A 27,023-nucleotide genomic window follows, 5' to 3' on the forward strand; every position below is an offset into this window, starting at 1 on the left:
AGTTAAAAATGAATTATTATGTAAATTACTTTCATTCGTTTATCTTTTCACTTTCCGGGTAATTAAAAAGTTAAGGTAAAAATTAGATGACTATGGGGATGTGTCATAATATTCTCACTGTGTGTGTGATAACAGGATGATTAACACTTTTTAAGACAGAAAACTTGCTCAAACCTAACTTGATCTTAACTTTATTCAGCAGCAGCCTCCTTGATGCTTGTCTTCCTCTCCTCATCTATCAGGCTCTCACATCTCATTTTCTTTTTAAAAGCTGGACTTTTAACACCACAAAGTATAGCGGAGGTCACCCCACTCTCATTTCCAGACCGTTAACGACATTTCCCCTGACAGAATACAAAAAAATGTCATTATACTGACCACTCTGCACCAAAGGCCTGACATTTCCTTGCATCTCTAGCATGGGCTATTTTTAACCAGTGTTTAGACATGTTTGTAAAAGGAGTGCATTGGAGCTGAAAATGTATGGATGTCAAACACTTTAAGGTTTCTTTATAACTTTTCTCAAACTGGTATTAAACTGTCATACAAACTGCAATAGCTAGACTACTCTTCGAGCAACTCTAATTACACCGAGGACAGTATCCATCAAAAGTGTTCTACGTCAGAAAGTAAAAATACAATGGGTCAAATTCCTAAAGCGGTCATGTTGGCCTGAACGAAAAACTGATCAGAATATGCATTTTGCATTGCACAACTGAATATTGCTTTTCCCACATAATATTCAATAATGACAGGTAATCATAGTTTGTTTCCCTTAATACCTGAGACAATGGCAATAGAAGGATGCTAAAGGCAGACAAGTCAAGCGGAATTTACAAAATTAGATAGTGGAATGGGCAAGCAGCTTAATCCTGCATAAATATAGCGAAACGTTTTACACAACGCCTATAAGCTGTGGGGCTTTTGTGAGTATAGAAACTTGCCTAAACAACCACTACTGTAGCTGGCCTTATGCTCACTAATTCTTGTATCTAATATTAATAAGCCACTAACAGTAATGATAGGGATAGTTTTGACTTTGACCTTGTCCCATCGCCTTGTCCTTTTATTAAGATTCCGAATTTAACCTGTGTTCAAACCCTCTCCGGTGTCGTCGCCGTTGCCTCTACCATTAATCATGCAGTGTTTACTTCCTGACAGTGCACTACAGTTAAGGTGCTTTGACCAGTTCCAAACCAATAAAGCCTGAAGCACCCAGGTAATGCTTGAGCACATGATGAGCAGCAATGTAGTATCTTTTCCTTTCCTTTTTTTGTTCCATATTAGGTGGAAGCAGCCACAGACTCGGAATCAGAAAGCAAAGGCTCGCGGGAATACCACTCGGTCGGTATCCAGGTGGAGGATGACAAGAAAGGGTAAGAGAGCTTTTAGGGGAGGGGCTGTTGGTGAGTGAATGGATTGAGTTCTAAAGTATCTGATTATGTATCTAGATGTCCATTATTATTCCTTGGTGACTAAATTAAATCACAAAAATACCATAAAACATATATATACATACATTATAGCAACAGTTTGAATATTGCCTACATGATATAATAAAATGTGTGTCTTCTCTTCTCAAGTGGTGATTTGAAGTACATAGACAATCCATATAGCAATAAGATAAAAAAAAAAATGCACTGGACTCTCATTGAGCATGTATGCATGTTTGCTGTATACCTTTGTACTTTTAAGGTACTAAACATATGTCTACATCAGTTTTACAGAACGCTCTTTTTTTCTTTCTTTTTTTTTGTTATCTAGGAACGGCAAACCTGGCAAACAACATTAGACAATCTTCACACCTAATGAATCATATGTTAAAAAAAAACAGCAAAACCAAGCTGTAAATAATCTGGTTGGACATTGAGAAAGCGTTTGATTCTGTTATCTGGTCCTGTTTATTGAAGTGCAGTGGTGTTACAATAGATAAGATGGAACATAAAAGTACTACGGACTATTAATATGGCTGATGTTCTATTATTTCTTTTCACCAAGACAGAGGTTTTCATCCCTTTTATCCCTGACATAATATTCATTTTAAGAGACACTTCCCAACCCATAAATACATCAATATTGTTTGTTTTTTTCTCAACATTCCTGAAGACATTTTTGAAATTGTATTGTTGTGTGTGTTTCCCAGACAGGGGCGGTTCAAGCGCTCCAACAGTGTAACAACCGCTGTACAAGCAGACCTGGAGGTGGAGGTCTTCCCCATCATGGAGGACAAGGGTCTGCAGTTTGGAGGTGGCTTCCAGCGGCACTCTGAACCCAGCACGCCCACTCAGTACGGGGCAGTGCGGACCGTTCGCACCCAGGGTCTCTTCAGCTACCGGGACGACTACCGCACCCCCACTGAGCCCAGTAGTCCCAGAGAGAGCAACAGTGAGGCTACCTGGCAGCTGGAGCCCCCTTCCCCGCGGGACAGCACCGCCTCACCCGTAGAGTCAGGCCGGGCCTCCCCATCCCTCAGGAGAGACGGCACCTGGTTCATGCAGCTGCTCCACACAGAGACCAAGAGGATGGAGGGATGGTGTAAAGAGATGGAAGCAGAGGCAGAGGAAAATGATCTGACAGAGGAGAGTGAGTGATCAAATTATAGATTGAATGCTGAATGAATAGAATCTATTAGTTGCATTGTTAATCGTAAAATATGATTAAACTTATTTACATGCCTCACTGGGTTACAAAATGTGCCTGTCCCAAGACAGAATAAATGCACAGGATTGCAGGAATAGCAACCTGCATTAGACCTTGTTTGTGGAAAGAGGCAGAGAGGTGGTTATTTGTTGTACAAATTATTTTGCATATAGTCCTTACAATTCTCTACTCCCTAAGCACAGCATCGCCGTTCTAGACTATGTTGTGCGCCTTTGTTTGAAAGTAAAGTTTGGATTTCCATGTTTTTATTTGCATACTTCATAATAGTCAGTGTTCTGCCTGCAACCATCACATTTATTAAATTACTAAATTATTGTATTGTCTGTGTTTCAGTCCTTGGCAAGATCCGGAGTGCAGTGGGGAGCGCTCAGCTGCTCATGTCTCAGAAATTCCAGCAGTTTTATTGGCTGTGTCAGCAAAATCTGGTAAGAGACAAAAGCGGTGTGAAAAGGGGATAATATTGTCTTGGAAGGCTGTAAATCTGTATCTACTGTCGCACTGTGTGGCTCCATTCCGACTTGGAGCTTCTCATAAAGTCATCAGTATTTTTACAATTCAAACTACTTAAATTTAGTGCAGTGTCCCTGTCTATTAACAAAATGTAAAGTTTAATCTAAATAGTCTCTGACTTATATGCGTATAAACATGGCTAAAGTGTCTAGCCTAATTCTAAATTTCATTTTAACCTCACACAAGTGCAGATCACAGTGGGAGGCACCTTTCAGCAGCAGTACATAATACATCCACAACCTGATGCCTTTTCAAGCTGTGCTCTAATTTTAAGATCTATAAATCTGGCCTGTTATTATATATATTATTTTGCAGCAAGTGTGTTATGGAACTGAGCAGAACATTTCTCTTCAAGGCAGTTTTGGATTAAACAGTACGCTGTCAGCCAGGGCTTAAAATGAACTCAAATCTGCAGGCTATGGATATGTGTGACTTTAAAGACATTTCTGAGGAAGAAATTATGAGTTCGGGGGTCAGAGCAAAGCCGATCATCCGCTGAGCCAGCCTTGTGGTAATTACACATCAAAACATTCAGCTGCCTCAACACAAACAGGATAAGAGAAATGACACAGCATGTAGGATTGTCTGTAATCAAGTTTGTTATAAAAGGCTAAGGTAAAATCTCTAACCAAGTAAAAAGGACATATCTAAATATGAGCATGTGTTACACATCACTAAATATTACTGGCTCCATTATACAGCCAGTGCTTACATTTTCAGTCTATGTAGATTGTTGGCGGTTAAAAACATTGTCTTATTGCTTCACTGTTCCTTTGGCGACCTGGAGGATTCCCAAAGCATGTTGCTTGGGTCTACCATCTAGTGGGTAAATGGTGCAGTACAAACACACACCCTCACACTCTTTGCAGCAATGTTTTTGGATGCCAACAGTGCAAGTCATTGTTATGGATTACAAGCATTGCAGCGATTGCCTGGGGTGCTGCTCCTACACCACTAGACTCATTAAAGGTACACTTTCAGTTCAGTAAAGTGTGCCGCTTGCTGCTCTTTGATAGGACCCCAGTGCCATGCCGCGGCCCACCTCTCAGGACCTGGCCGGCTTTTGGGACCTGCTGCAGCTTTCCATTGACGACGTCACCATGAAGTTTGACCAGCTGCAGCAGATCAAGAGCAACAACTGGAGGCCTTTGGAAAGCCCTGAGAAGAAGGTAATGTATCCTTAGTTCAGTAAATTACAGTCATATTGTCACATAATGATACAAATAAATAATAAACTGATGGATTGGCTGGTGACAGTGAAGTTTGAAGTGTATGTATCATGTTAACTGCCCACTGATATAACTTTCATCATTCATATTTAGATTATTTTCAACTTTAAAATGTTACAAAAAGAGAAAAACTAAATAACGAATACAACCCTACAAAATGTCATTACTTCAAGTTGTCAGCAATCAGCATTGTTTGATATATGTCCATGGTTTTAATACTTTTACTCCTCTCAGCTGCCGTCTCCTGTACCAAAGAAGGTGGTGCGACAGCGGAGTGGCATTGTGAGGGAGAAGTCCCTGGACCTGCCAGACCGACACAGACAGGAGGCGCGGAGGAGGCTCATGGCGGCTAAGAGAGCAGCCTCCTTTAGACAGAACTCAGCGTCAGAGCGGGCGGACAGCATCGAGATCTATATCCCTGAGGCTCAAACTAGACTTTGAGAAGACCCGAGCAACTTTGAACTGTTCCAAACATCTTACAACTTTGAAACTAGCCTTTTTTCTAGACAGCTTTTCCTCTCTCAAAAGTTCCTTGCTCATCTGTCTGTCTTTGTAGCCATCCTTCGTTCCCATTGCCAAACACCATTGTTCAGTAGGATGTGCTGAGCCTGTTGTCCCATTGCCAAAATGTGTGCTGTTTTCTTTGACATGGGTCGGTTGTAATGATGGCTGGTGATGCTTATCCCCAGCTGTTGTGCTCACGTGTGGAGTTTTTCAGCATTTGCAAAGTGCCATTTAAAAAGTGCAGCTTTCAAAACCTACCAGCAACCAAGTCTTAAATTGCTAAAATTGTACAAACAATATATAATCGTTTCCCCTACCTATTTTGTTTGAAGATTGTTTTGTTTGCATTTGAAAATCTAACAGTAAATACAAAAAACTGTGCCAATGCTCAAAATACCTCAACTCTGATGAAGCATGTGGCACTTAAGACAATTCAGGCAAGCCCTCATAAGCTCTGGACTGGTCAGTGTTGGGAAAAATGCAGCTTCCTTGTCACTCTGGATGTAGTCAATCCTTTCATGTTCTGGATTGGTGGAATCACAAGCTCATTACAATGCACATATTAACAATGGCAAACATTGGTGCTTGGAGAATTGGTGCTAGACTCATTTATTAACGTTCAAATCAGGGGCCAGCTCAAAATCAAATCAGAAAATGTATATGCACAATCTGAGTTAGCTGGTTTCAATCAGTGGATGACAATCAGATGTGGCACTGCATTATTTATTGAAGTGGCATCTGGCACTATCAAAGGGATTGCAGACATCGTAGCTCTCTGAAAGGGAGTTACTGCTGAATAGCAATGGTTACTGAGCAAAAAAAAGGTAACAAATGTTAAATAGTTTAGTTGTCCAGCAAGGTGTGACAAAGATTGGTATGGTAAATGTTTGTCGTTTTGGATGGGCTCAAGCTGAATTTAACAATATTGATACAAGCCAGCATACTATTTGTGTCATGCCCAAGCCTGGATAAATGCAGCGGGTTGTGTTAGTGAGGACATCCACTGAAAACCCTGTGCTAATTTGCAGTATGGTTAAAAAAAAAAACTATTTTATTGTCCATCCTGTGGTAAGTTGTAGAGAGCACTGCAACGCCTTAATGCAAGGCCCAGAAGGTCCAGATCTTGAGCCTGGTTCATTCCCTGGAGAACTAATCTGAGGGATTAGCATGCAGCCTGTGAGTGTATGTTGAACGTTAATGGAGGACAGAACCTGGTCTGTCATGGTCTGAAAATCAAACACAAGATCTCTGTAATCGAAGACAAAAACGCATTATCTACCATGCTGCCAAAGGCTATGTGGTATATATAGTTTGAGCAGAGATTTTCAAGCACCATTGTATGCAAAAGTCTTGTTGTCATTTTTAAATATTAACATTTACTTGAAGCCACAAACATGCAAGTCTTGTGCCAACATTTTCCTCATCAATGCAGTAGATAATATGACTCTTTCTTATGTAACTCTTAGATCAAAATGTGTAGACAATGCACTTATGCACTTATTACAATTCTCTTCAAGGGAAATGTACAGTCCACAGTGATATTACAGTTTTATTTTTGGTTGTGAGCAGGAAACCCCATTCTTTGTGTGATCTATCACATATTCAATTATTATTATTTTTTATTTATTTTATTTGTTAATTATTTTTAAGAAATTTGACATATAATATTTTACATTATACATATTACAAAAGCAACTCAGGCCCTTTTCAAGTAGCATTTTCACAAAAATATTATTTCTCAATATAAATTCCTGACATTTTTACCCAAGAGATACCTCATTATTTTTGTGTTACTCTTCACCAATATTGTTATTGGGGTTTACAGAACAGTAGTTATGAAAAAGAATGAAAAGAAATTTAGAAACAACCAGTCCATTGGTCTCATTGGTCTGCTCTTAGTGTGGAATAAAAATGTAACGTAGTATCCCCAGTTTGTAATACTTTGTCATCACAAAGTACAGGGAATTTGCTTCTGATTTACATCCCTCAGAACACCTTTTAGTCTTACTCATTATATGGTAGCTCATAGGACAAACTCAACTGTAATATTTTTCCAAAATCAAATGTTTTTAGTAAAATACTATCATTGTCTATAACTCTAGTTGTGTTGTAGCAGTATGTCCACAAATGTATTTTTGTAGTTTACGAATATTATATTCCAAAACACAAGGGCTTTTTGGCTCAATGGATAAGAGCATTAACCCCTGAACTAGAAGAGTTATCTTTGACATTGTTTTCAAAATTATAAACAAGTAAGAGATCATTTATGTAATAATAGAGATTGTAGAGTATATTTATTGTCAGTACATGAGCATTACAAACCCGGCTAAAATCATAAACATTTGTGATAGAAGAACAATCAATGTAGCAAATATTTAAAATGTTACTTCAAAGATTACAAAGATTGTTGCAGAGGTATATATGTATAGCATACAACAAATTATGACAATATTATGTGCACACTTGCATATTATTGTGGAAGAATGTAAGATACATTTAATTTCAGAGACACTGTACCGTCACTATATGGGCCAAACTGTGGATGACGTCGCTTGACATGGTCTTTGTAGCATTACTCTTGCATATAGCCAAAGTCACAGACACGACTACATGGAGCGGTGCCAGACTTGTGACACATACCTTCTAACTGTGGAAGTGAGCTGGTGAAGATGCCTTTTTGCTGATGTCAGGCTCTGGAACGTGCATTCAGTTTGACATATGCTAACCCCAAACTGCTTTCATTGTTGTGTGTAGCTCCAAGGCTGAGGATCACTATTCCACAGTTTGACTGCGCAAAGCAGCTTATGTAAGATTTTTAGTCCTTGGTGAGATCCAGCAGGCATCCTCAAAGGCCCTTCATATGCTTTTTATGGAGAAATGTGTTACAGATCAGGCCTATGACACACCGAACCTTTAGCTAAATGAGACAACACAGACATCCTCGTTCCTTATGCAAAATGATCAGGGCTTAGAGCGACTGATGTGTCCATTCTACCTTTTCCTATTTGAAATATACATCTGCTATTTTTGATTTGTTCAAGAAATTAGTGCCAAAATGAGATAATTTTGTTTTGGTTTAGTTACCATATGAATAAGTAGGCTACATAATATTGTGAACATATTAAAGTTAGGTACAAATATATAAAGGTAGAGAAACAGAGAGATCTATTTCCAGCAATTATTTGACTAAAAATGACTTTACAGTAGGTACATCCATGTCGCATTTCTGTCACCCAACCTTTTGTATTAATGATTCCACTGCATTATTTTGAAATAAGCACTGATCTTGTTATTTTTTCCGTTGGCATTTTGTGCACTATGGATGATGTGTGTGTGTGTTGCTGTGAGCTCTGCAAGATTCACTGACTAATTGGTAGTTTCACACCAAAACCTTCTGAAAATCAAGGGCAAAAAATCACCAGGAAGGCAGCAATGACCTACAAGTGCCATCTTTTTGACCTCACCACTTGTAGTGTATACGTTACCATTAACTGTTACCCACATGTTTTGCAGCCCATCTCTGCCATTTGCCTGCTCTCTCTCATTTTTGGTACTCACTCTAACCCAAGATGTGAAACATTTAAGGGGACCTTAAGGGGAAATATACTGTGGCAAGTGTTACTTAATGAGACTGATTCAACACTTCCTTGAACTTGGAACGTGAAACCCTTCAATAACTACATAAATGAAAACGGTAGTAGTTTAGCTGAGAAAAAAGGCATCTCTTGTTTATCATATCTATAGTAAGGATGAATATAATGCCAAATATTCATTATTTGTAAAGAAATATATAATATAGATATATATATATATAGATATATAAATAAATATATAATATATGCTCAATTAAAACATTAAAATATTTTCTGCTCTTGCTCATGTTTTGTCATTTTTAATTCTTGATTGATTTTATAAATTGTTATGCTGGCATGCAAAATAATGTTTCTGAATGTAGGCTTATTTACTAATGATTAGTTTTCTTTCTTGATCACTGTCTCACATTTGTATGTTTAAATTGACCACACAAACATTTTAAATGTTTGTTATCTCAGTGCTTGATCGCTCGGCATTAAGCCAAGTGTTACACTTTTTGATTTTGAGTAATGTATCTTAGCGTATGCAAGATCCTTTCTTGAATAAACGGTTTTGCTTCTTTAAATAGGTTCATCATAGTTGAGGTCATTCAATGTAAATAATATTGCAATTAAATTTTTTGACAAAATATTTGGAAAATAAATGTGTTGTGTCTTTTTTCAGCAAAACAAATAAGTAGGCTATTTGCTTACTGTTAAGCATGCTGTATTTTATTTTATCTGAAACATTATTCTCAGTATGGCAAAGTCGCCATCTGGTGTTGAATAAAAAAAACATCTTGGATAATTTTGTAGTCACAGTTCTCAGATTATTTAGTTCAACGTGTAATTTCAAGCTCACTACAGATATTATATTCAGCAAGTGTGTCGAGTTGTTTGAAAGCTAAATACATAAAAGTGTGGACGGGATATTTTAATAAATTTGTGTTGGCAGTAAACCACACTGACCAATAGGAAACCGAAAAGTGGTGAGTGGGCGGGATTTCCGGTTTGCTGGTCATATGATCAAAATTGAAGTCGTATGATGTGAGTCAAGAACAGAAAATCATGTGAAACAGCGTAAAAGCTTTGTGGTGAGTATCACTGAGTCTAAACTGTTTTCTTTTAACACTTACGGCTTCGAACTGTTACTACCATTTAGCTTTTCCTTATCGGTCCTTAATAACTAGCAGAAAGTTAGCTAAGAGTCACTGCTGTCGCCACATAAACACACGACACATGCGGATGTCGAGTCTTGTGTTCTGGCGACTTAAAGTTGCCTTGTCTCTGCAGATATAGCCTCGTGCGTGTAAACTCTACATGACCATTTCTGTGTTTGTCTAGCGTGTCTTATGTTCTGCATGTCCTCCCAGAGCCACACACGTCCTCCTCACAGAGACCATGGACTCGGAGCAGCTGACCAGCCGACTGGGTGCGGACACAACCTTCCATCGTCCTAATGCTGAATACTTTTCATGGGAGATCCGTGTCCAGCTCATGGCCACAGGCTTTGGATTCTACACAGCAGTGTTTGTCCTCTGCCATATCCTCTCAACAGGACTGTCCCAGACCTATAACTCATTGCTGGCCAAGGAGAAGGTGTTTTGGAACCTGGCTGTTACACGGGGCATGTTTGGTCTTCAGAGCACTGTAGCAGGTCTGAGAACTCTGACTGAGGACTCTATGGTGTTCAGGGACAGAGTGAGCGGTCAAGAGGACTGGTCGTGGTTCCACGTGCTCACTGCCACAGGCTTTTTCGTCTTTGAAAATGTAGCTCTCCACGCTTCTAGTTTGGTGTTTTGGTCATTTGACGTGTCGCTGGCCACGCATCATTTTTTCGCCCTGGCAGGTTATGCAGGGGCAGTGGTGTGGGATTCAACCGGGCACTTCCTGCCAATGGTGACCCTGTTGATGGAGATGAGCACCCCGTTTACCTGTATATCATGGATGCTACTCAAGGTAGTCATTTCTTTTGGTGCTGTTATATCTTGTGAAAATGCAGCAAGTGTCAGGCTCACTTGTTTCAGGTCCTTTTTTCAGTTTTATTATTAGAAAAGGGGAAGTTATTTAAAAGCAAACCCCTGAAGTAAAGTTTCTTGGTAATTTGCTAATTGTGGCCAGACAAGGCTTTTCTGTGTCAAACGTAGAGGACACATTTCCCCACTGGGACAGTAAAGTGTACCTTAACCTTAAAAGGAACAGTATGTAACAATAGAAAGTTAAAACTATACTTCTGAACATTATCCATGGAGCTGGATATGTTTTATGCCATACTGTGGATTATTATAGCTGAAGGTGGTAACAAGCAGGTGGAGGCTCCTCAAGCATGAGCCACGTTTGTGGAGATCACAATAAGGACACATTTTCAGTGCAATAAAAACAACCACTTTGAATAAAATATGCTATTATTTTAGTCAAGTTAAATATTTAGTGCTAAATATTTTTGATAAAAAGTACGTAACTTTTAGCCCAAAAATATAATAGCTTTAAATATTAATTATATATTTTTTTGTCATTTCTAAATGTAGATCAGCTTTAATTCCTTTCTTCTTCCTTTTCAGGCTGGCTATGCCCACACATTGTTCTGGAAGGCAAACCAGTGGGTGATGATCCACATGTTCCACTGTCGCATGGTGCTCTCTTACTACATGTGGTACTTCACCTGTTCACACTGGAGTGAGATCAATGCCAATGTGTCGCTGCCACAGCGCCTGCTCTTCTTCCCTGGTTTAGTCCTGCTCACATTTGTTCTCAACCCCATCTGGACACACAAGAAAACCATGCAACTTCTTAACCCTGTCGACTGGAACTTTGACAACAAACCTGTGACTGTAAATGGCCCCAAGAAGAGTAAATCTCACTCAAACTAAATGGTCCAGAAATAATATTTAATATTGTTCACACAGTATTAATTAGTATTCATTTTGCATATAAAAATAACTATCTAAGCTTTTATAGATCCGATGTTACTTGTATCGAGATTGCACTGACCTTTCATCTAAACCATTTAAATTGAAGTGAAAAAAATATTTTTGAATTTATGTAGATGATTTAAACCTTTTAACGCTTAACATTTATGCTGCCTTGATATTTGTAACATTTCTTTTCACAACATTTCACAACTCTTTCAAGCGAGACTGTTTGTTTCTCAGTGTTCTTTAATCGCTATAATTCATGGGATCGTTTGTAGTAATTGCATTATTCTTTAGATTCTCATTTAGTGGGATTATGTTGTACTATTTCAAATATATTTTTGCTCATGCTGTCTTTACGGATATAAAACTGACTGGTTTACTGAACGATGTCTAAAATAATGTTCTCATTATCATTTCTTGTTTTCAATCTATTTTAATGTGACTTTTTATGTTTTACACGCAAGGCAAAAGTGCTTTATTCACACTGTAAACATGCCACAGTATTGTGATATTTTTATCAGCAATAACATGTGAATTCATTTTCATATTAGAAATGTAAGCTTGAATGCCTTTTCATTGTGTCCCTAGATTACAGTTTTAGTTTGCATTGTGATGCTGTTTTTGAGTTATAATAATAAATCCATCTTCAGTTTGGGGCAGTTGTCATTATTATCACTTCTATCACTTTCAATTTCCTCTGGTGGTTTAGAGAAAAGTTAATGTTACGATTTATTAAAACATATATGGTTGCACATGAAAATACTATTATGTAAAGATAAGACAGTGCCATCTGGTGGGTACTTTGATTTTTTTTTAACAAGTAGACGACTTAACAATGGCTCATTAGCCTACTGCATGATTATCTCTATTAAACTCATGTAAATAATAATGCAAGTATATTAAAGTTCACAATATAGTATTTTTTTAAAGTTAATATTGAAATGTGAAAACCTTTGTGTTTTTTCTACTTTCCATTTAATTTCTTCACGATTAATATGCTCAATAACAAACATCTGTGTAGAACGACAAAATAAAAGAATATCTGAAGGAATTAATTTTGTTCAAGTCACGTGGTTAGCTCAATCATCAGACGTTGTCAATGTAAGAGTGACATCCCCATCAGCCAATAGGAAGCCTTCTCAGCAGAGCGCTCGCCCAATCAGCTCTCAGTATGAGGGCAAACGCTTTACATGGATGGGCTCAGTTTGCATTGGGAAAAGTCATCCACTGAAGACGCTGTGGCAAAGTTATGTGATTTTTCTTTTTCCTTTATGTAAAATGTCTTTTGTGTGCAACCTCGTCGTTAAAGTGTAAACGCAACGAGACGTGAAGACAAATCAAAGTAAGTTGAAGTATATTTACCTGCTTCTGACACAGTTTGAGATACTTTTGCTCTGGATCAATGCACACACTGTTGTCCTTATAGAAAACACGCGTTTGTTTACCGTTTTTTTCTGCTTTGTTCATTTCCAATTGTAATTTCATTTAGAAACGTGGTATATATCGGGAGTTGGCTTATAACGTGGCGCTTGAGCTAACTTTCCAAGTCCCACCACTCTAAACCGGCTGGAGGCTTTCTTCCTCAGAGCCTACTTCCTATGCTATAGAAACATTCGTAAACTCTGTCCCTTTTATCTCAAATGAATGTGTTGCGTATGGTTACATTGCTATTACACTACGACTAGTGGGAAAGTCGTGATGTTTTTTGTTGCAGAATAGTTTAAACATGTTTCCCCTTCTCATGTCCTTGACTTTGTGGTCTTGTCCACAGGATTTTGAAGATGCTCCATTCCATGACACGTTCATGTAGTCAAGCATAGCATTCCAGCTTCGGTCAACTGGAACGTTAGGATAGTTGTGTAAAGAGCCCATAAATCAGAGCAATAGTTGAGTTGTATGTACATCTCTGTTACAGGGTTGACAAGAAAAAGAGGTGGAAAAGTTATTCATCCTTTTTGTTGGTGTTTGGTGCATCCTTTCTGCCCAAGGTGAGGATGAGGAGGAGAAATCAGGGGGTCACACACACATGCTTGTACACAAATCCTCATCGCTCATTTGTTAAGCAAATAGCCACAATGGCCTGACTGTAAAGACAGACGCCTGCATCCACACAACACTCCCATAACACATGTCATACCACCAGTACTGTTATAATAAAGCTAAACTTTCTGAGTTTCGGACAGAGAAAACAACCTTGTCTGATTCTATTCTAAACTTCTCTAACTGTCAGGACATTTCAAGCAAGCACTTTTTACCACAACAAATTCTGAAGTGTCAGAACACTTAGGGAGGCCAGCCATTTCTCATCCATTAGTAATGGACACAGTGGCCAGCCGCATACCCACTAAATATCCTCTGAGCTCATACATGGATTGTTGACATACTTTTGCACCAGCTGTGAAAGTCAACAAGGCTGCAGCTTTTCTCCAAATGCCTGTGTGAAATTACATATTTATTTTTCTAGTTGAGATTTATTTGTCTTGGGTGAGCTCTCGTTTCCTATCACCTTGTTGTGTTGATGTGTAATCTCCACAACCTGAGGCGAGTGTCAGGGCCGGCACAATGTGTGCGCAGCAACTGATTAGTTACAGTCATGTTAATGGTTGCCCCAGTGGTTTTTGGTGTGGTTCAAGGGGATGGGAGGCGACCAGTTACGTGACAGTTTGGACAGTGTGTGGCTTCCTTTTCACATTCCATTCTTCATATAAATTCAGTAGTATTGTTGAATCCAAAATATAAAAAATTCTGCCTTATTACATAAAGTTAACATTTATGAAGTGTAGTCGCTTGTATTTGGGTGTCATCACAGTGGTTCCTGCACCTCACAAATTCCTCCACCTTTTGCTGACATATTGTTACATGAAACCGATGGTGTAAAGCTGTTAACTTAATAATGGTGGCCGGTGAATACCTCGATATTTTTTTCCAATAACAATATTGTGTCAGTCAAACATATATTGGTTAAAACATGTCTTTGAACATACGGTTTAATTGTCAGACAAATGTAACATGATTCTAAAATGAATCACAAAAGTGCAGTAATATCACTTTTTACCCCAGTTTCTGATGTATTTTTATTTTTAATGAGCTCTTTTTAACAATAAACATCTAATTGATGTTTGAATTTGGCATATATTCAAAACAGCATTCACAATATTATTTTTAAAAATGTATATATTGCCCATCTCTGCTGACATATCATTCAAACTACAATAACATTTGCATTCATTGTTGAATTTCACTTCTAAACCCGAATCCTTCTCTCCTCTTTACTATACTATGCTGCCATTATGTTGGCCTTCGTTTGTAAAGGCAATCCGTCTGTTGTTCAAGGTCTGTAAGCTGTATCCTTGTACATGAACACAACCAAAGAGTGGCATTTGTGTCTCAAATTCTCTCAGTTCCCTCCTCGCCACCCTCTCCCCCAGGCTTTTGTTTACGACTTTTGTGGAATGCCACTTGTCATTAGGCATGCTCCACAACGCTGTGCTGAGGAATCAAAAAGCTCTCCAAGAAACCATGCTGTGGTCTAATCTGTTTTTGAATTTCTCTGAAGCTTTTGAAAAATTCTTGAATTTCAAATTAATTTATTCAGATAGAATACTAAGGGCTAAAGATCCCCTGTCTACTGTGCAATGAAAGATTATTGGTATTTGAGCTTCTCCTGTGCAAAATCATAATGTTGCTGCGTACTGTAGATCCCATGTGTATGTTCTGGTGTAAAGTGTATAATAAGAACAGGGCAAAGCTAATTCCAGCATTAGCGTAGCATTTCAGATGAGTATGAGCTGGGAACACCACAGCCTGCCTGACGTGTGATGACATGCTCGGCTTTGTCTGTCATCTACTCCAGGCTCACTGCCTTTTGGTGTCTTCTGCTTTGAACTTTGTAATTACACACTTCTGTTTCCTAAACTGAGAGATTAATTATGGCCCAAATCGGAATATTAAGCAGTACTAATATCTAACAGTGTTTGTACACTTTATTTTATTTTATTATCCTTCTGATTGTTTCTTCTCACACCTGAACATTTGACAGCTGCCCATCCCTTCCTCTTCCCCTGTTCCCTTAAAGCTTAGAAGATGATTCATGTCTGACTTACAATAAATTGTATTTCTGTGTATCACTTTATTGGTCTGAGTCTTCCTGGTTCACATTCATGGCCCTCACTTTCAGATGTGCTGTAGGATTGGAGCAGCCTTTGTCTGGCTTTGAATTCCTCTCCATTGTGTTGGAGTTGTCTCCTCAGGCGATGCACTACCTGCTCCTGTCAGCTGCTCTGTTCAGCACACACTGGGCCTGTGTGTTGAGCCCCTGCTCTGGCCCTGTGCCCTCTGAAGGGTGTGGGACAGCGAGGCAGACGCTTTTACAGTATTTGCAGACAAAACAAAACAAGCCCTGGATCCCCTGCCTTATCTTTTACTGTGTATCTTAGTCAGGTGTTAAGTTCTGTTGGTGTAAACTAAAGGGAAACCCAAAAAAGGCTTGATAAATATTACAGAGCTTATGGCCTCCAACAATGACTGTTTTATGCTCTAGTATGATGTCATGGTTCTGCCACACTGAGGAAGTGTGAGGATGAAGGGTAATTAATAGGATTATTTTTTGCTAAAGCGTTTTGACAGAAACTGTCCCCTCTTGGCATAGATTGTGCTTCTGCAAACAAATACAGTGTGGAATGTAATGTCGTCTGCCCCTACAGGTCTGAATTCTCCTGTCTCAGCATGTTAACAGCACTTTTTGACTCAAAGTGTGTTTGGTGCTACCATGTCAAATGTATTACTGACCTCATTATTCTAGAAGAGTCAGTACTCTAGTTTGCATTCAGGATTGGCATTTGTCTGCTTTTTCAGTTTGTTTTCATTCAATATTAGCTATAAGACACATTTATATTCAGTATGCAGATTTAGTTAGTGAATAAGAGCCATGTAAGTAAGCTCACTTTCTCAATCTACAAGATGCAAAAGACAGGTTCACTGTATTTGAAGAATCTTCTAATCTAAAGCTAATGTAACCTTGTTGTTGTTGTCCCTCTTCTTAATATGCCACTTGATGACGTTTCCTATCGCTCCTTTAGGAATGCACGGCTGCATACTTGAACTCCTTCATGTTCTCTGAGGAGCCGGTGCCAGAGAAGAGTCAGCATGGACGTGGAAGACTTCCCTCCCCCACCTCCTGAAAGTAAAGCCATTCAACTTTTGTACACACATGCACTTTGACCTGTACTTGACTTCAATCTGAGGTTTTTAGGTATATCCCCCCAAAAAATAGTCACATCACGGACTTGTGCACCCTTCTTTCTCCAATTGGGTGCTGACTGCTGTTTATGGCCGGTTAGCTCAGTTGGTTAGAGCGTGGTGCTAATAACGCCAAGGTCGCGGGTTCGATCCCCGTACTGGCCAAGTGTATTTATTTTAGTTTACCACATGCTGTTTGCACTAGATCTTGTATATACTTTTTAAACTTTAATCCTCCTGGTTGGGTTCCATGTATGCTAGTAAAACTGGACAGCTTCCACAAACAACACAAATTGCTCTTCACTCCTCTGCTGCTGGAGCGTGTGGGCAGTGGAGCCGGGGAATGAACAGGGCAAATTGTGCTGGGCTGCTGTGGATTCCAGACAATGTGCCTTTAGAAGCACACAGAATCACACACACGCACTCACACAGACCCACACTAACACACACTCACACAGACGCACACTAACACACACTGGGAGCGAGTGGAGATAGACACAGGCGGGAGAAATGCATCGTCTCCATCTGCCCAGCTGCTGCCTTTGTGGACTGACCGATGGAGAGCGTGACCTGTGACTCATCTGAGAGTCCCATGCCCGCTCTGGTACTGTATGTCAGGCTGGATATAGGCTCAGAGAATAGAACACACATTGTTGTTTTCTAATGACGGTCTTAGCTTTTACTTAGGCTTAGTGGTTAATAGAGTTGTATGCAAAAATAGATCACATTTGTACTTTTGTTTTACAGATATGGAACATTAGAATTTTAGAATTGCGTGTATCAAATATAAATAATGAATACTGTATGAAAGAGCTGATTAGAATAAAAAAGAACAGACATTTATTAAGCAACAAGAAAAAAAATTAAAATCATCAAAATGTTTCTTATTGCTCGATTTGATTATGTTTTTGATTTTACGTTTTCAGAAAAAAATTAAGACACAACAAATACAGTTCATTCTGCCAAACCACATGCTTACCCGCCACATAATTAGCCATAGACATGACAAGTAAAATAGCCAAGCTTATTAATGACAATTTGAAACAATTGATCCAGATTTTATTAAAATTGAATTGATTGCAGAGCCCTCGTTTGCGGTGAATCTTAACCAAGGCATTTTTCAGCAATTTCCTGATGGATTACTTTAATATAGTCCCAATGTTGTAATCAGATTAATTGAGTTATTCATTTGTGTCAATATCTCCCAGCTTTATACTCTGGCTACATTTGCACTTGTGAACTTCTTACGGACTGAAGCTTTTGGAAACATTAAGCATGTTTGGAGTTGGAGTTGAAAAGCAGCTCAGCCTCCTCACGTCTGGTTTTGTGTTAGCGAACATCTGCCAACTTGCACTTTGAGGTCAGTGTCATGCACAGTTCCCTATAATTAAGCTACAGCCGGCATTCATGGCCGAATATTCAACTGTGAGAAGTCCTATTCACAGTACCTTCACAACTAGTCAATCAATCAAACGTCTTCACTTCGGCCGTGTTAACTACCAGCTTAGTCAATGTGTAAACCCACTTTTATTTCCCACAAAGTATTTAGCTGTGGTTATCTCGGTGCCTCACTGTGTTCACTATTTTATGTGGAAAAGTAAAAGATAGGATCTATTTTGAATTGACCACTTTGCACTTCTGTTCTTGGGCTAATCAGAGGTCTGAGTGCAGTCACTGTTGATGACCTGATGCATTAGTCACAGGCCATTTCTCCCCTGAATTTGGGTTAAAAGGCGACACCGACAAACCCACTGGTAGTGCAACAAGTGATTTAGGGAAGTTCAGGACAACATCAAACGTTAAAAGAAAAAGAAAAAAGAATGACAAAATATTATTACTCAAGTAGAAGAGCAAAGTTGTGGCCCAAATTTTCGTGGGGAAACTACTGCTCAAGGAAAAGTAATAGTAAGGATGGATGTAAAATCAGAATTATAATTTCAAGTTAGAAAGATGAGAGATAACATAATGCACCAAAAGTATTTTAAAAGTTAGACCACAAGCATTTGAAACATTAAACCATATCTGAAGGAGGAGTGCTAGAAAACATGAAAGCTCAAATCCTAAAATACTGTATGTAAACATTTCACTTTGTTCAAGAGAAGCCAATACTCTTCTGAATTAAGAGTACTTTGACACTAAAATATATTACTCATGTATGAGTAACATTATGAAGTGTCAAAACTACTCGAAGAGGTACAATTCTAATAAAGTAAAGTAAATGCAACAGAGTACTATAATACCCACCTCTATAGTGTCCGGTAATAGTCAGTATTTCCCAACAGAATGTGAATAACTAGGTCTAATAGCGTTGTTAGAGTGTACTTACAGCTGATATTGACAACTTACACTTACACTTACACTAGTACACAATTACAGGTTAAATGTATAAACTTCCTGAATATACTGTCTGTACTGCTAGAGTAATGGTTGGGGCAGGGTCAAAATGCCGAAACCCGGGATCGAACCAGGGACCTTTAGATCTTCAGTCTAACGCTCTCCCAACTGAGCTATTTCGGCGATAGGAGGGGGAGGGTACGTGTACTTTGAATAGCTAACAGCCAAGCGGCCCCAACATAAGCTGAACTTATAGTGACAGACACACGGGATTTATAGAGCAGTAGTAATGAAGACTTCTTACTTCTTGAATAAAGTAAAGTCAAATAAGAGCAGAAGAAGAAGAAAATACACCACACATTGCGTAATTCCAGCCTCATAGTTGGGCTTTCTGCCACATTCATTAAATCAGAAATAACTCAGGGAGGGAGTAACTGAGGGAAGCTGCTTTCTTTTTACTGTGTTTTGCCTTGCCAGTGTTATGCCTTCAGATCCTCCATGATATGTTTGGTTTTGAAGAAATCTAGAGCAGTTTTTTGTCCGTGGATTGACTGCAGAAATAAGAATGCATGGTTGAGTTTTGCCTGAAATTACAAGTCTTGAACTCAGTAGTTTAACTTATAACAGAAAGAGAACACAGGATCCCACCAACAGTCTCTTACAGCTCTTTCAAGTCTGCCAATTAAAGTACCACTATTCTAAAACAATACGCCCCATTCATCCCAGAGGAGTTGTTCAACAACTACTCTGGGATGAATGGGGCGGTGTCCACGGCGTTCTCCACGCGTTCTCCGTGCATTCTACGCACGTTGTCCACGGCGTTCTCGCGTCGGACAACCTCTTTACAATGTCTAATTTTTCATGAAAAGTTAATCTTGAGAAAGACGTTATAATTATATCCTCGACTAAATCGATATCGTTTCCTCCTTCCGCCATTGTGGGTTGAAAAAGCAGCTTAGTAGTACGCGGATTAATTTGTTTATCAAATTCAGTTTCCTCGTTCTGAGGTTCTGCTTTGCCCCGCCCATAGGACCTGCTTCTCAATATTGGCGATCCAATCAAAAGACGTGCATGTGATGCACCTGCTAGATGGCTCCTGTGTAACAACCAGCAGACGTACAAGAGCCAACTTTAAAGCTTATTGGTTGACACATCATTTTCATTTCCATTCACTTTAAGCTTCAAGTACCCGCACTGTTGAGTCTGAAGGCCTGAGGGCAGATTTTAGACCCCTGGCATCGCATGATGGCTGAATATGATTGGATAAAAGATCTAACAGAAAGACCAGCCTCCAAATCTCAACCTGGGGCAGAAGCAGTGCAACCAAGAGGAAAGCCATGAAATGAAGAGTAAAACTCTTACTGTGGGGAATAATTTAATAAATATTTGTGGGAATATATATATATTTTTGATTATGTTTAGGCTAGCAGAGAAGGCCTTGCTGGCCCTGACGGCCCACCACTGAGTTGTTGTTTTAGCAAGATTCTGTTTCGTTGAAAAATAGGGCCAATGATACAAATTCCGGCCAACTGCAGGTAAGTTACGTAAAAGTAGGAAGCTATTGGTGCTTATATTGCTGACATCAGGAGACATTTTCATACACATTTGGAAAATTTCTATTGGGCAATTTTTTCTACAGATTTACATTAGAAATAAACAGTATTGGCTGTATATCTACACAGTAATAAAAAGTACAAAAATTATGTCAATAGCGATTGTTCAGAAACTCAAGCTAAAATACGTCAAAGTATTTTAACATAAATTCTCTCCTTAGTGTTGGCCGACAACGACTCCTGTGAAGACGAGGGAGAAGCCTTTGAGTTCGATGACAGTGGAGATGACATTCCTGAGGCCGACCGCTTCCCTCCTGCTCCTCCAGTGTTTATTGCCCCCAGCGCGGAGGATCAGAGTGAAGAAGACTTACCACCACCTATCGTCGCGGAAACAGCCCCATCGCCGGAAGGGTCGACAATCACCAGCAGCCAGTCCCTCTCTGCAGGTGGAGAGGTGCTAGCAGGCGCGCACACAGCTGTCACTCACCAAGACGGAGATGCAGACTTACCTCCACAACCTCCTCCCAACGACACCGAGAGAAATGAGGAGAAAACAGGTTTTCTATTCTAATATGTTGTAGCTTTTGCTTAGTGAGTCTGTTTTACACTTGTAACATATGTTTTGCTTAAGAATTCACAGGCAAATAAAAGAGTAAAGCAGAAAATGTGTTTAAACATGTCTTTAAATGTAGTAGATGAGGTTTATTTACAAAATGTATGTCAAATGAATCACAAAAGTGCAGAAAAAATCACCTTATAGCCTTATTTGGAAGTTAACAACCTAACTTTTTTCTTTCTTTTTTTTAGGCGTGTACTTTTTTACATCTATATACAAACTTCTAACTTAAACTTAACAAAATATTTCCACAGAATAAACATTATAAAATTAGATTGAACATATATTACACAATGGTCTACATTTGTTTTAAGTCCACCATAATTTTTGCCATAAATAGATATCTGCCATAAATAGGTATATAGGAATTACAATACCAAAGGAATGATGTAAATAATTGTTGCAGACCCAAACAGTCACTCTCATCACATACTCAACTTGTGTTTGTCAATGTTACAATGTGTGTTTGTTTTTCTTCTCTTTTTTATATAGTCAATGAAATCTCTGTTCCACCACAAGAAAACATCCCCCCACAGACAGCCCCCTGCCAGGGAAAAGTGAACCCCTACTCTGTGATTGACATCTCTCCATTCCAAGTGCAGCAGCTGGAGCATACGCAGCATGACCTGTCCTCTCCCGCCTCGTCCCCCTCAGAGCCCACAGCAGTCCCGGACAGCCAGCCCGGTCCTGCCGGCAGCACTTCAGGCTACTCAGTCCCAGTGCCCTGTGGCTATGCGACGCCCTCCAGTGTGCCTCTTATCACTCCCGCTTACACCACCCCTGTTATCATACGACACCTCTCTATGGATGAAGAAGGTAACACACAGTATACAATGGCAGGAAATACTTTCAAACATTGCTTTTTATGCTACAAATATCTTGTTTTGGTATGATATACATTTTGTTCACAGCTGTTCAAATGGTCTAGTATTTTGCTCTTCTCCTGCCTGGTTTTCATAGGGCCTTCCCACAAGGAAGTGAATCCTAAATTTAGCCTTCCCTAAGGTCTGTGTTTGGCTGTGAGGATTTTCCGGTTTCCTTAAATTCTTGCTCCATGCATTTTAGTTTTGCTGTGGAATCTGATCCCTCTGTAATTATCTAACCATGGGCCAAGGTCACACCAAAAGACACCATGAAAATATAAACTGTTTTGAGTTGTCAAAGTCAGGTAGTGAACAGTTTCAACCAAATCCCCTCTCCCCTTTATGCACAGTTTCATTTGTTTAGTAATGTTTTACACACAATAAAAAGACAGGCACAGTTAAGTGACGTGGGTGACATCTAGTGGTCTGTACACACATTACATTTGTGTATGTTTCATTTGGTGTCTCTTCATTTCTGCTCACAGTCACAGTGGTGGGGACTGGCAGCACAACTGTTGACAGGTATTAACATTACATTTATTGTGTATATTATTAAGATTGATACTTTCCAAAATCCAACTAACACATAAACATTTTAATATTGTCTCTTTGAAGTGTTTTTAGTGAAGAATGTCCCCCCATTAGAGAAGAGGATGCTTTGGCTAAATGGGTATCGGATCCAGCTAACACAGCATGGATGGAAAGTGAGTGGTTTTACATCGTCATATAAATGCGTGACTTAGAAGTGAAACTAGCTTCCTTTTGGCTACTATTACTGTTTTTTGACACAACTGAATTCCCAGACATTTCCTTCCTTGTATTTTGAGGAAGTAGACGTAGTCGTTTGTCTTCCTTCAGAAACTTTGCACTCTAGTTTTTGCTAAATTCGTTTTGCTCTTCAGATCCTGATGAGGTGATTTATGATGATGTGCCAAGAGAAGGCTCTGACACAGGTTAGTCAATTTCATATTTTTGAATGCACTTTTACTCCATTTTCTTCTATGTGCATATTTATACTTTTGCTTTTCATTTGTTGCTGCTGATGTAAACTGAAAGCATAGTACTCTCAGTTCATAAATATAAATGAACGTTTCATGTGTACAATGCCTACTTTAATGCGCAGAGAATGAAGAGATGATCTATGATGACGTTGAGCTTGGCGAGGAGGGAGGAGGCAGCAGTCTGGACAATGGCTGGAGCTCCAGTGAGTTTGAAAGCTACGATGAGGCCAGTGATGGAGAAGGACGCCACGACAACGGTGCTCCCAACGCCTTTATGAGAGGGAAGCAGCCCCAAAGGAAAACACATGTATGTACTAAAGACGCTTTCAGAGGACATATATGAGAAATGAACAACACAATTCAGTTGTATCGGTTTAATGCATTGATCAATGGAGCAAACATAAAAAAAAATTTAATCATACTTGCAGTCAGTCCTAATCATGTGTATTTTTATTTGTATTGGTTATTTAATGATACACAAGGGAATTTATTTGTGATGTAAACTTAAAATTGTGATAATTGCACACGATTGACGGCAATGCTACGCCCATAAAAACAAACAGAAAGGTTACTCTGAAAGTAAACAAAACTGAGTCTGTAATGCATTTACTTCATCTGCCTTTGTTCAGCTCTCTCAAGATCTTACTCGCTTGAAAGAACACTATGAGAAAAAGATGAAAGATCTTATGGCTAATACAGTGGGGACTGTAGAGCTGCAGCAACTTAAACAGAAACATGAGCAGAAGGTAAACCGCTGCGGCCTGTCTAACGTCCATGCCCTCGTCCAAAGCTGCTATAGCTAACTCGGATTTCATAGTGACCTGCATCCTGCTCTGATGTCAATGTCTCTTCAGGAGGTGGTGGTGGTGATGGTGGTTATGGGGTTTAGAAATTACTTTTTGTGCCTGCAATACTCATCATTCATGTGCCCATTGTGGTAAAGGGACTCACACTTTGTTGTTCTCCGCTGTACAAGATCTGCTCGTCCTATCTAACAATCCACTCTTAAGTACCCCATTTTAGCAGCTTCTATAACATCACTAATACATACAGTAAATACATTTTGGTGGTAAAGTAGAACATTTAGCTTTGATGATAGATTCCACTAATACATGCTTTGCTTTTAGATGCAGAAGTTGGTGAAAGCAGCAAAAGAAGGGACCAAAGATGGACTTGAGAAAACCAAAGCTGCTGTGAAAAAGGGACGCTCTTATATCAAAACAAAGTCCTTCTGTAACGGTGAGAACAAAACCGCAGTGCTACAAATTATTTATCACCCTACCAAACAAAAACAGTACTTGGAGTTCCATCTTAGTTGTATATACTTTTTGCTTTATGTTCCAGAGAGAAAGTCAGACTGTTTTGAAGATGAGGCCGAACTTTTCATAGAGGTGGACTGTTTTAATGTCGAACCGGTGTTGTGTCCTGCACCAGAAGGCCTTTCACAACAACAGGTAATATGAACGTGGCGGTCAGAAACATTATACTTTAAATGGCTTGTGTGTCTTCGTCTTTTCAGCTTGTTAGAAGATGTATCTTGGGGTCTATCCTTGAAAGTGAGAAGAACTACCTTGAAGCTTTAAAGAGGATATTGGAGGTCTGTGAGGTGTGGTTGCAGTTCCCTTTTTTGTCATTGTACACTAGTTGCTGACCTTATCTGCTTTATCAGCAATATGAGAAGCCTCTGAGCCAGATTGAGCCCCGGCTGCTGAGTGACAGGAAACTGAAAATGATCTTCTACCGCGTGCGAGAGATCCTGCAGTGCCACTTTTTGTTCCAGATAGCACTGGCCAGCAGAGTGGCCGAGTGGGACAGTCTGGAGATGATCGGAGATGTGTTTGTGGCATCGGTGAGCAGGCCTAGTAACTTCAGAACATACAAACAGAACAGATTCTTAATGTTTTTTCTAAATGGTTTTCTCAACAGTTTTCAAAGTCCATGGTGCTAGATGCCTACAGTGAATATGTAAACAACTTCAGCACCGCAATGGCTGTGGTGAGAAAGACCTGCACGGCCAAACCTGGCTTCCTAGAATTTCTTAAGGTTCGTCAAGAGGACTGTAATACTTGGCATGTTTAAAAAAAAAGGATACTTACATGTAGTCCTTACTCATTTATTATCCTCCTACAGCATCGTCAGGAAACCAGTATGGACAGAATTACTTTGTATGGCCTAATGATGAAACCTATACAACGATTTCCACAATTCATATTACTACTCCAGGTAAAATTATATCTACAGTAAAATTGTAGATTATATTTTTCACCAGCAGAGGGAGTGCCATACACACAATCTGAGTTGAGTGTTTTATTTCCCCTGAATACTGAAGACTGCCTTGTTTTCAAAATGTATAGAATATGGTTGGAAAAGCTCAATAGTACATGACATTTTGAATGGATCAGTCTAAAAAATGACATTTAATTTTGAATCTTGTTATAGCAATGTCTTATAGTGTCTTTTCTCCAGGACATGTTGAAGAACACACCTGTGGGCCACGCAGACCGCCTATCTCTGCAGATGGCCCTGACTGAATTAGAGACGCTGGCTGACAAGCTGAATGAAAAGAAAAGGGAGGCTGATCAGCGCTGTGAAATACGCCACATTGCAAAAGCTATGAACGAACGTTATCTCAACAAGGTCTGCGCACATTATCAGACAGACAACAGTTCTTCAGATTGTATGTTTACAGTGCCCTTTTCTACAGCTTCTGAGTAATGGCAGCCGATACCTCATCCGCTCCGACGACATGGTGGAGACGGTGTACAACGATCGAGGAGAAATCATCAAAACTAAAGAGCGGCGTCTCTTTCTGCTGAATGATGTTCTCATGTGTGCCACGCCTAATGTCCGGTGAGACTGCCCCCACAAAGCTGACCGAGCTATAAATCTTTTCTTCTCTGTAATCTTTGGCACTTCCTTTTGCCCTTTGACCTTGAGGACAGTTTTATTGTCATAAATTAGTCTGGATATTTATTCATCACAAGATTCCCAAAGTAAATTAAAAAAAAGAAAGAAATTACATTTACCGGTATGTGTATCTGGTGTTGTCATGACTTGGATCCATGTTTCAAGGTTTAGAATGATATCATCTCTTTTTCTATAAACCACCACAATGTATTTAGTATAGCTTGATTGCTGTGAAGAATATTGAACATGATAAAACACTTTGTTGATGCAGGTGTCAGGATGGCAGTGGGAGCGGGACTGGGAATGTGTCACTTGACCAGAGGTTCCTGCTCAAATGGAGCGTGCCTTTAAACCTGGTGGAAGTGCTGGAGTTTGGATCCAGTGAGGACATGCCTGAGAACAGCCGCTTCCAACCGTCTCATTCTGGGGAGGCGGTGGTCATCAATGCAAAGCCAAGTAAGAGACGCTGTGTTACATTGTCATGGTACAATGCAGCGTCTGTTGTTTCAGGCAGTTGATGTTTACAGTCATAAATACAGTTCATACTTGTTTAGGTTGCACAACAAACAGTGTTGCAAATTATTGTTAAGGCAATTATAGCTATTGTAATCGACAAAATACATTGCAGCATTTCTAATGCAATTGCAGTTTCCAACAAAGGTATTGCATATTGTCTTTGTCATATGTGTCATAATGTTTCACCAATAATAGTTTGAAAAATCCTCCAATTGTAATATTGCAAAAATGCTCCAACACTAAAATGACAAACAAATAACATATTTCTCTTCACCATTATACTGGAAACAAAGTTCTATGTTCTAAATCGCACATACCTGTGGACAACGACACCACAGTTTGGGTCAGCTAATGTTTGTTTTGTTTGAAGCTATGAATCATTGTCTAAGGTCTCGCCCTAACCTGTTGGCGTCTGTAAACAACGCCTCTTGAGTGCTTGTATGTGTCTGTTTTTTCCTGGATACAGTTATCCTGTTGACATGGTCTGTAGTCTATAAAAAATGTTTTTTTCCACAAAACTAGTAATAATTCTGGCTTGGTACAGGCCAGCTCCAGTGAATTCAGTCTTTCCACTGAGCGCTACACTGTCACAAACAGCTGCTCA

At 39.4% G+C, this 27,023-nt stretch overlaps 3 protein-coding genes and 2 non-coding genes across 7 annotated transcripts in view; 4 read left to right on the forward strand and 1 right to left on the reverse strand.

Moving 5' to 3' along the window:
* Positions 1–6,462, forward strand: part of dlgap2a (discs, large (Drosophila) homolog-associated protein 2a) — a 156,799-nt gene extending 150,337 nt beyond the window's left edge. Inside the window, exons 10-14 of the mRNA XM_072457266.1 lie at positions 1,288–1,376; positions 2,144–2,583; positions 2,995–3,086; positions 4,188–4,340; positions 4,635–6,462. Of these exons, the coding sequence (XP_072313367.1) occupies positions 1,288–1,376; positions 2,144–2,583; positions 2,995–3,086; positions 4,188–4,340; positions 4,635–4,841 (981 nt within the window). The 3' untranslated portion in view covers positions 4,842–6,462. The remainder of the gene's footprint in view (positions 1–1,287; positions 1,377–2,143; positions 2,584–2,994; positions 3,087–4,187; positions 4,341–4,634) is intronic.
* A 3,003-nt stretch (positions 6,463–9,465) lies between these two features.
* On the forward strand, positions 9,466–11,403 carry cln8 (CLN8 transmembrane ER and ERGIC protein). Its single transcript, XM_072458026.1, has 3 exons — positions 9,466–9,570; positions 9,850–10,435; positions 11,038–11,403. The coding sequence occupies exons 2-3, from the start codon at positions 9,878–9,880 to the stop codon at positions 11,344–11,346; spliced, it is 867 nt and encodes a 288-aa protein (XP_072314127.1). The 5' UTR covers positions 9,466–9,570; positions 9,850–9,877; the 3' UTR covers positions 11,347–11,403.
* A 1,903-nt stretch (positions 11,404–13,306) lies between these two features.
* Positions 13,307–27,023, forward strand: part of arhgef10 (Rho guanine nucleotide exchange factor (GEF) 10) — a 33,282-nt gene continuing 19,565 nt past the window's right edge. Inside the window, exons 1-18 of one of the 3 annotated variants that reach the window (XM_072457209.1) lie at positions 13,307–13,379; positions 16,470–16,573; positions 20,738–21,073; positions 21,625–21,948; positions 22,481–22,517; positions 22,611–22,699; positions 22,898–22,948; positions 23,119–23,303; positions 23,626–23,742; positions 24,124–24,235; positions 24,341–24,450; positions 24,516–24,593; positions 24,666–24,845; positions 24,923–25,039; positions 25,127–25,219; positions 25,463–25,633; positions 25,701–25,846; positions 26,175–26,359. In XM_072457209.1, coding sequence (XP_072313310.1) covers positions 16,537–16,573; positions 20,738–21,073; positions 21,625–21,948; positions 22,481–22,517; positions 22,611–22,699; positions 22,898–22,948; positions 23,119–23,303; positions 23,626–23,742; positions 24,124–24,235; positions 24,341–24,450; positions 24,516–24,593; positions 24,666–24,845; positions 24,923–25,039; positions 25,127–25,219; positions 25,463–25,633; positions 25,701–25,846; positions 26,175–26,359 — 2,368 coding nt within the window. In that variant the 5' untranslated portion in view covers positions 13,307–13,379; positions 16,470–16,536. The remainder of the gene's footprint in view (positions 13,380–16,469; positions 16,574–20,737; positions 21,074–21,624; positions 21,949–22,480; positions 22,518–22,610; positions 22,700–22,897; positions 22,949–23,118; positions 23,304–23,625; positions 23,743–24,123; positions 24,236–24,340; positions 24,451–24,515; positions 24,594–24,665; positions 24,846–24,922; positions 25,040–25,126; positions 25,220–25,462; positions 25,634–25,700; positions 25,847–26,174; positions 26,360–27,023) is intronic. The other 2 variants (XM_072457210.1, XM_072457211.1) reach the window with 2 other exon arrangements.
* trnai-aau (transfer RNA isoleucine (anticodon AAU)) lies at positions 16,721–16,794 on the forward strand. The gene has a single exon. It is a non-coding gene; the product is annotated as a tRNA-Ile (tRNA).
* On the reverse strand, positions 19,074–19,146 carry trnaf-gaa (transfer RNA phenylalanine (anticodon GAA)). Its single transcript has one exon. It is a non-coding gene; the product is annotated as a tRNA-Phe (tRNA).

This window comes from Eucyclogobius newberryi, unplaced genomic scaffold (genome assembly GCF_026437365.1).
Source record: "Eucyclogobius newberryi isolate DKJ021-1_F unplaced genomic scaffold, fEucNew1.0.hap1 SCAF_21, whole genome shotgun sequence".
NCBI classification, from domain to species: domain Eukaryota; kingdom Metazoa; phylum Chordata; class Actinopteri; order Gobiiformes; family Gobiidae; genus Eucyclogobius; species Eucyclogobius newberryi.

What these genes read in the sequence shown, in the direction of transcription:
- cln8 (XM_072458026.1), top strand. Translation starts at nt 9,878, where the DNA reads ATGGACTCGGAGCAGCTGACCAGCCGACTGGGTGCGGACACAACCTTC. An exon ending in TATCATGGATGCTACTCAAG is followed by an intron (nt 10,436 to 11,037) that starts GTAGTCATTTCT and finishes CTTCCTTTTCAG; the next exon opens with GCTGGCTATGCCCACACATT.